Source organism: Dendroctonus ponderosae, unplaced genomic scaffold, assembly GCF_020466585.1.
Source record: "Dendroctonus ponderosae isolate FM_Combo_2020 unplaced genomic scaffold, Dpon_F_20191213v2 Dpon_F_20191213_7, whole genome shotgun sequence".
In the NCBI taxonomy this organism is placed as follows: domain Eukaryota; kingdom Metazoa; phylum Arthropoda; class Insecta; order Coleoptera; family Curculionidae; genus Dendroctonus; species Dendroctonus ponderosae.
This window is the reverse complement of record NW_026018916.1, coordinates 242,133-251,522: the sequence shown is the minus strand read 5'-3', so window position 1 is coordinate 251,522 and position 9,390 is coordinate 242,133. Positions and strand designations below refer to the sequence as shown.

General features: G+C 35.9%; 1 protein-coding gene across 2 annotated transcripts in view; it reads right to left on the bottom strand.

The window, feature by feature from the left end:
* The window catches only part of LOC109539818, a 24,064-nt gene that overhangs the window by 11,787 nt on the left and 2,887 nt on the right, over positions 1-9,390 (bottom strand). For both annotated transcript variants that reach the window (XM_019907828.2, XM_048668342.1), the window contains exon 2: positions 7,665-7,739. In XM_019907828.2, the coding sequence (XP_019763387.1) occupies positions 7,665-7,727 (63 nt within the window). In that variant the 5' untranslated portion in view covers positions 7,728-7,739. The remainder of the gene's footprint in view (positions 1-7,664; positions 7,740-9,390) is intronic.

The window sequence follows — 9,390 nt, the reverse complement described above, 5'->3', positions numbered from 1 at the left end:
ATGTTCATTTAATTTAAGTCATACATGGTTACCTATGCTAAAATCTGAAGTAGACCAAAAAAACATACACCTCAATTAAATTTACACCAAAATTATTAATTATCATTACCTTTATTAATTTAAACAGTGATATTAAGTCAAAGTCACATAACTGACAATTTGCACAGACGAATTATCAGAGCGAATTTTTATATACTGTATTATCCTACTATTGTTACACAATTTATTAAGATACTCTTTTTTAGGTTCATTTAGGTTCTTTTGATAACGATAGCAGAAAATAGCTATCGAAACGTCAAGGTAATGTTTCAAATTAATTTCTTTACTAATTGGAATTTTCTCTTACAGCTTGAGCCAAGTGTGTGGCAGGATACCCTCTAGGTGATAGTTCTTGATTACTTTTTGAAAAATAATTCGTTCTTATTGCGAAATAGGAGCACTATTTATCAATCTGTAATAAAAGGCGTGAGGAAATTCTGTCTGGAAGACAAAAATTTTTGAGGCGAAATACCCAACAAGAAGTTTGTAAAAAAATTATTGTTGTTATTGAATTAATTTCATTTAAGTTTGCGCCTTACTTAAAAACGAGACTGGCAAGACTCTTGCGGCAAAACCAACTTTGCTCTCGGTCTGGCTTTGCTCATCACTAATACCAACAATTTCAATTTCACATAATTAAAAAGTAGTTTGTTTATTTTCTCATTCGAATCGATTATCAATTACGCTGTCAAACTCATCATTTTCTCAAGCAGAAATTTAAAAATTAGTAATTGCAAATAGCGTCTCAATCAGTTCTGTAATTATTTCTTCGAGTGCGTTGCTTCCTTTTGCAATGGAACGATATTCAGTTGTTTATTTCCATCATTATGCCGTAATGTTGGGTTTACGGATCGTTTTATTTTAATTGATTTCAATTAAGTCCCTTTAGGAAATTATATTTGGATTAATCATAGTCGCGAAGATGATTTCCTATGAAAGGATGCGATTTAAATTAAGCATATTTCTTCGCACTGCCTTAACGCTATCATTATATCACCTTTAAATGGCCATAAATGTTGTATTTAGGCTTTATGATGCATAATTTGCCCGGAGAATAATGAAGCCTCGCATTTTATTGCGGAGGATTTAAAGATTTAATGGGGATTTTTAAAGTGCAGTTAAGGAACACCTTCAATTTATATTTATTAAAATCATACGAATTCATGTTGAATTAAACATTAACGGTTTGATTGTTGCAGCATGCGAAAGTTGTGCAGCTAACAATAAACAAAGAAAGCCATTTAGTGTAATTAATTTTTTAATTGTGCTAATTTCACGGTTTCCTCCACTCGACTGCAATGATATAAAAATATTAGAGGCACCAATTCATTTTAATGACCCGATTAATGTTCTTAATTGTTCCGCTAATGGAGCTCAGATTACCTTTTGATAAATAAATTAGTTTATTACGCTGGCTTTTTTTAGACATTTTTGCCTGATGCAGGAGTAAAAAAACTGTTTTGCGCAGGAAATTGAATGGAATTCATAGCCAATCAAATCGGGTGTGAAGTCGGAATCACTTGATTGGTCTTCTTCTGCAAGCCAAAGTCGTGCTTGCTATGATTCACGCCAACCGGAAATTCTTTCACATTCCTCAATGTCTGGGCATTTGCCATGTGATAGATGCAATAAATTATGTTATACGGTTAAAGATGATTGACATTTTTCAAATGCCGCTCATTGCTCAGCTTGGATTCAAATCTGAGATAAAAGAGCTGTTTGCTCAGCGCCGATCTTTATTGAGATCATGGGCTCGGCTGCAAATATTTATTTAAAGAATCCATAACCAATCAACCTAACTCACGACCCATAATGGCTCAACTGTTATTAAATTGGGTTTGGGGCTCATGAAAATCAGTCATGGTTTATTAGGCGATCGATCGAGTTGAACTAATGGGCTTTCGAATCAAATTGCAATGTGCCCGATTTGCCATTTTGCCAATTGAATTTGATCTGTCACAGGGTTTTAAACAGGAAAAGGTCTTCATATGGAGGGTGTTTTTAAAAATGTATATAGTATAAACGAAAAATTACGCACAAAATTCAACAACGTGACCAGTTGACCAAACGTCTTGGGTCAGTGGTTACGACCAAGCAAATTTGTAACGGGATGTCGTGAGTGCATGTTGAAAACAAAATAATACATTATTATTCGAATAAGTAACTCGAACGGATGGTTTTGCATTTTTTAAGCAAACATGCACTTTTCAGGAAGTTCCATAAATGTCCCTCAAAGATGTGAGCTTTTTTGGAGCTCATCTTTAACAGCTGAACAAGAGGCATGAACGATCACACATTCATTAGCTCGCCGCATTAGCATGGCTTGAGGCCACGCAATAACACTAAATGGCACGTCGTTTTCTCCAAGCAAGTGTAAATTATCAGTAATATGATGATCCTTTCAATAACTCCATCCACAGTCGGAGATTCTTACATAAATTATCAACAGCAATTAACTGGTCTTATTAAATTTAATGCCAGATTCCTGTATCGGTTTTCCTCCTATTAATGCCAATTATACGTAAAGAACGACCACCCATTGGTTGGTGAGGAAAAAAGATTGAAGAGATTGTGTTTTCATCGGGGAATCCAGTTGATATCGGTTTAAAATATGAGTTTATTAATTGGCATCGTAATTATTTCTTTGTTCGTACTCGGAACAGGGGAACAATTACTCATTGATCAATCGTTCGTTTTAATTGCATGTTTTTCAACCTGAGGAGCTCCTCAATAGGCATAAGCAGAGTTCGTCTATTATAAGGCTGAAGTTGGTAATCGTTACCAAATTTTCGGCTGACAAAAGCCAGAGTGTTTTTTGTGGAGCATTCGCAGGGAAGGAGTAATGGGACGAACTGTTGAAAAACACTCTAGACTTTCCTGAGCAGAAAGTGTTGCATTTAAAACCGCAACTAAAAAACATTAATTGCTAAAGACAGATGTACTCCCTGGCCATTGAAGGATAAAGAAGCTGCCACTACAAATCTTCAATTAACTTATAATCTGAGCCTACATAAAATTATAACTTTCTCACCACTCAACGTCGTAAAGCATCTTTATTATGTCCATTATGCGTTCAGCAGTTATATTAAACGGAATGGCAGTTGGCAGATGAAATTCCTCAAACGAACCAACTGTTCCGCACATTCTAAGCAAATCGAATCGAAATGATAACAACAGATGCAAGAAATCGAATTAATCGATCTTGTTCGTAGGTGTCTTCCAGCTCATCAGATACAACCTGCTATGCGTACCGTCTAGTTTCCTCTGTCGAATAAATCAGCCTCTATACCAGATACCAGATGCCACATTTATTCGTTGCTAATCTAATTTGACTAGTTGATGATGCAGCTTAATGAGTACCAAACTTTATCAGTTGGTATAGGAACTAAAAGTAGACAATTGAAATTTTTGTCCAGGTCTAACCACGGTGGGGATCTGCCAGTGTTCCAAATTTCGATCTAAACCGCCTGCAGTATGGCTTTGCAGGAATTAACAAACGTGCAGTAGAACCTGACCAGAACTTTCAAGTTCGGCGATTTTCAAAAAACTATCACGTCCCATTTAGAAGAGGTAGACTCGGTATACTCGACGACGTAGGAAATTAGGACAATTTAAATACCAATAAAATACAGGTGGATTTTCAATTCAATTTTCATTTAAAAAAATTCTAGGGCCAAACCTGGAGCAGGCAGCAAATTTCTTGGTAGATACGTTTATCCAGCACACTTTACTCCACCAGGCAGGTAAGTTGAAATACAATCAAAGAGTAGGCTGATTTTGAAAAAATCCCCAAATTTCAGCTCAGACTGAAGAAGTCGACACATTTTCAACAATTCCTTACTCCTAACACAGAGTCGCCAGCCACTTGCTCTTCAAAAATCTTTCGCTGTTTTAACATCGATAAATTTGGTGCAGAAGTAGAACTGATGCATTTGCTAAACTTGCCAATCAAACACCATTTCCCGGTTGATAAATTGCGACTACGAACAAACAGAATTTGCTGTGTGTTCTTTTACATAGTGAATCTGAAATAATTGAGACATTCAAGGCGATTGAACAGCATTCAAATATGGGGCTAATGCGAACGAGAAGAGCTGAAGAATCGTCGTAATAATGTAGTGTAGTCGGTTTTTTTCATATAGGCCTTTTGCTAATGTTCTTTATTAAAATTAATAGCATTGCGTGTTTGGACGTGTAAACAACAGCACAAACGTGATGTAGCACATCAGCGAACCATGTTTGATTATTTCGAGGCAAAATTGCTGAGAGATCGACCTGCTAGATGTGCAAAAAACAGAGAATGAAATTGTTTGTAAACAGGGAGAGGCGCTCGGTTGTTTCACTAGTCGAAGCTGAAGCTAAAAGATAAATCAATTAATCATTGGGACGTTGACAATTTTTTACTGGCTAGGCCGAGTACAGAGAGTACGTTAAACAAATATTTTTTTACAAAGCCAGTTCAGTTATCGCCATTAATAACCATTTCGTGTGAAGAAGTATGGAACACACATTTGTGGAGTCTGTGGCTGGAACGCTCTGTATATTTTCGCACTCACAGGTGACTAGAGTTTCGATCGAGTTCCCATCCCAATGATCAAAAACCTGAGACATTCTCTGATCCAAAAGAAGACGTTCTGTACAAACTTTGATTAAGGAAACATTTTTGACTTCTCTGCTATTGATTTTTTAAATATCGGGAGAACTGTACGATTCTGATGGCGCCCTGTATATTTTTTGAGAATATCGATCTAAACAGAGAACATAAATAATGGCTTCAGTTAAAATAAAAGTTAAAATAATGTTTTGCTTTATTACGAACGTAACAGCAAACATGTAAAACAAGTGTCGCTTTGGTGTGAATTACATCTTCTATTGTTTTGAAATTCCAAATCAAATTAATTTCTGGGTTTCAGTCATTTATTGCCTCTATTTATCAATCCAAATACGTTTCGGTGTATTTTTCCACCATCATCAGTTTTTATGTGTAGCGTTGTTGCTGCTTTAAGCCTTGGCATGCATTTCTTGAAATGCATGCAAAGGCCTAATATTATAGATATTTCTACTTCTGAAACACTCGGTTTTTCTACTTTTGTTGATGGAAAACTTCTAATGCGCGGTCTACGTAAATCACCCTGTATATAACTGTCCCTACAAAAATTAATCTGAATGAATTAAATCAGGTGATCGTACAGGGCAAAGATTGCAACCGTTTGGGAAGTAAAAAAATTGAGTCTACTCAGTTGGAAGCCCATTTTTCGCTTGATGCATCAATTAGAAAAAACTAGAAACCCTCAAACTGCAAAGGATAAAGCGCGGAATAAATTTGTTACATTTTCGTGAGCGAATCAGTCCGTCATCCAACGTGTACTTTCCTTTCAAGCTAATCCGGATCATAAGAATTCGGATATCTGGGTCATCACTTTCTGCTTGGTCTCAAAATCCGATTGCATGTTAAAAACCAGCAGGAAAACTGTGAAAATCAATGTTTCCCTCAGAGCTGAACGCATCATTCTTAAGCTGAATTAACTTGAAAAAAAAAAAACAGTGTGGGATTCTGAAAATGCCATTCAAATTCAGTAATTCATTCACCATGCCAGAACATCTGTAGTTTTTTTAATAAACACGATTTTGATTGTTGTACGAGGTGTTATTCCGGTCATAACAGTAGAGCCATTACATGCGAGACATATTGTCTATGTAAGTGTGTATGAGAAAAATATCTTGACCTAGATCACAAAGTTTTGAATTAATGGCTTTTAGAGCGTAAAAGTGGCAACACGGGCCAGTTTTTCCTTCGCTAGGGATCTTCTGGACGATTTTTCAGTTGGGAAAAGCTCTTCTTTGATGATTATTCTATTTGGTTGCAGCATTCGCTTTACCCAGCCGTGTAATCATAAATATTCCGCGTTACATGCTTGCGGACTTATTGTAGTTATTATTCTCGCACTCACGCCCAGTAGCGTATCTAGGTGATTTTAATGCAGTATTTGTAATTAATGTAATTATCCTTCATGCTGGGGATTTAATTGAAGATTTTTCACGGAAAACCGCAGTTGTTCTAGAAGAAAAGAGTTGAATTATTACCAGTTGATTAGTTTAAAAAGTTCAAGTGATTTCAGTTCTAGTAAAATCTTCAGTTGGTGAATGTTACAAATCGGTATTAATCTTGGTAAAATGTGCGACTGCTTTAAGCGAGACACACTGTCTGCGGCGAAACATGTGTGAGAAAAATTCGTTGACCCAGAATACAAAAGTTGGAATTAAAATAATAATGAGCCGGTTAGATTTATCGACTGTCAGGAACGTAAAAAGAATTATCAAAAGAATCTCTGAAGTTTCGAAGCATTCAGTAGGAAAAAACGGTTGGTGGTATCCAGTTAAACAAGTTCGCGTATTATAATCCGTTAGTTGTTCTTTTGGAGAGCTTTAATTTCGTTATACGGAAAATGATGGTCTTCCCCCATCAGACCTTCGCTAAGAAAGTCCAGCGCCAATTAATCAAATAACTATCAATTTCTATTCGATCTACTACAACCACGGCGTTTCACTTCTCGTTTTAGCCCAATAATTTCCATGTTCACCTAATGCAAAAACACCATCTACACCACCCATTGAGGTCAAATTGTGAAATATTGCTTTCAATATCTCACCGGTGCTCTACATTTTTAATTAGTCGCAAATTACTCTAAAATTATCTTGGCAGAGACCTCCTTTTCATATGAAGGCAACGATTCCATGCCACGCTCATAAATCAATTTTAATCATTAGCGGAACTGCATCAATTGAAAATAAGTGTGTGATGCACTTCCATTAAGGAAAAAATGATGCGGGTTTTACACGGAATATTGTGTGATTGTCTGGACTGTTCCATTTATTTTCAGTTTTTTGTTGTTCGGCTTTGCCTCAATTGAATTTCCAAAGAAAAACAAGGCAGTAGTCGATTTTTGATCTCAATCAGGACAGAGGTGAAAATGTGATAATCTGAGGCACCCCCTAGAACGGTTTAGAGCCTATTAGCTCCAGACAGCCTGAAAATAACACTCCGGAAATATGTTCTTTATTTTGTGCATATACTTTTGCGTGAAATGTAAAATTTGTGAATTTAAAATACATGAACTAAACAACTCAGTGGTGGTTTGGTGCCATGCCCAAGATGAAAAAAAATGTTGACACTTTTTCTAACGTCGGCCACGAAATCCTAACTATTTTGATAACATTACGAGGATTTCGAAAAATACAATTGAAAATTATTTTCAAATATTGCGAGAGAAAAAAACCAACTGTGGGCGACCACGGACGAAAGCAGGAAATATCGACGCAAAGAAAAATGGAATAAGATTCAGCAAAAACAGATGACCCAACAAAAGACTTGAAAAACTTTGCGTGAATTGAGCAACAGTCAGAAAGCCATATGCATAGGAAAATGTAAACGGAAATTTAAAAAACTATAATATAAAGTATAAAATATTATATTTGTGGTCCGCGTGCTCAAGGGCGATTGAGTTCACTCAGTCGAAATAAAACTCCTGTTTGAAAAATCCCGAAAAACCTTCAATAAAATGTGTAAGTCGCTGTTGGACCTCAGACTGAACATTTGAACCAGACATTTAGGTGTAAATACTTACCAAAATTCCCGAAAAACACGTAAAAATGCAAATGCGCCTAAGTTGGTAGATTTGTCTCCACATCTTCCCTGGGCCCTGAAACAATACGTTTTAAATAAAACTCTGCACAACGCTTTTAATCTATTAAAAGCCAATACATTCCATCATAAAATTGCCCTTGCGACTGTAATAACGAAAAATCATCTGCTCACATCCATGCAATCAAAAATATCAAAAATTAGTTTCCAGATTCAACTGACCAATTGTAGATTCTCGTTTAAAAATTTATTTTGAAAAACCCATTAACTGTCGATAAAACTGCCATCTAAATAAACATTTTTGGACACCAAGAAATTAATTAAACTCCTGATGAGATTTTGTGGAAAATAAATATTCATTAGGTTTGAATAGACCAAAATAAATATTTTCTGGGCCAAACTGAAACGCCGTTAATTCCTGAATCCAAAGCCTAGATTCGGTTTGTAATTTCTGCATTAACCATATGGAGTCTACTCAGCTAACAACAAAACTCGTTTGCGATCATTTTCCATATTCAAAAGCTGCTTCATTTGCAAAATGTTACAGACTGCATACATAAATAAATATAGTTGGTTGTCAGGATGGTATTTAAACAAAATTAATCGTTTACCAAAGCCAAAGTATCGGCTGCTACGCAAGAGAAATCCGAAATATTTTCAATATTTTCTTAAATCCTTCCGGCTTGAGGGTTTGCTACTTAACACGTACATAGTTATCAATAAATTGGGCATTATTTATTCAATCTACACGTTTTGTGCCCCAGCATCGATATTTTCAAGAAACGTGCTTCACGAATTTCCCTTCGGTGCCGGCACAAATTTATTGTCTTAAGCTATCACTATAATGCAGTATGTAAAACAAGACACAAACCACCTACTGGCCATAATTCCGATGTGACTGTTTAATGATAAATATGTGAGAATCCTTAGGTGGTAGGTGGAAACTGCATGTCCACAGTGCACAAGGTGTGGTACAAAGGTTAGAGGACACTTAATAATTAGCGGTGCTAAAACATGGATGGGTACACGAAAAAAGGCCTTTTGTGATTTACGACAAGTCATAATGAAATATTGAACTTCTAAAGATTAATTGGTTGTTTAGTCATGCTTTAACTCATATCCCATCGAGCTTAGAAGCGAACAATCCATGTACTTAAATAACAGGCGATTACATTTGAGTTAAGGAAAGCGTAGTCATTATTTGCCTTAAAGTCGCATATTTATTACTTTTGTTCGTGAAACTGTAAACTCGCAAACAAACAAAAAAACTCATTAACCACAAAGCTTTTAAAGCAAACGAACAAATATTTCCATTAAATCTCAATCATTGGTTTACTTTTGGCAGAAAATCAAAAATTGGGGAGAACCATTATCATTTTCATCATCATCTTCCTGGCTTGAAAAAGTGAAAGATCGTCGGAACGACTGTGATTTTAAGCCTCCAAATTTATATATTTTTCCTTTAACAACGCAACGAACACGTCTTCCCCTCTTGGTGCTGTTCTGTGCTTTCTTTGACAAAATCTGAAAATTGTTGTAAATAATTGCGATTTTAAGGCCTCGTTCCTAATGGAAATACTTAGAACCTTCTTCCACTCCCCATGCTAATTCAAATCGAAATATTTGGAATCCAAAGGCCAATAAAAAGGCCATTTATTTCTGTCTAGAATGATGTACAAATGAGCGTTCTTGCTCATTTTGCCTCCGAC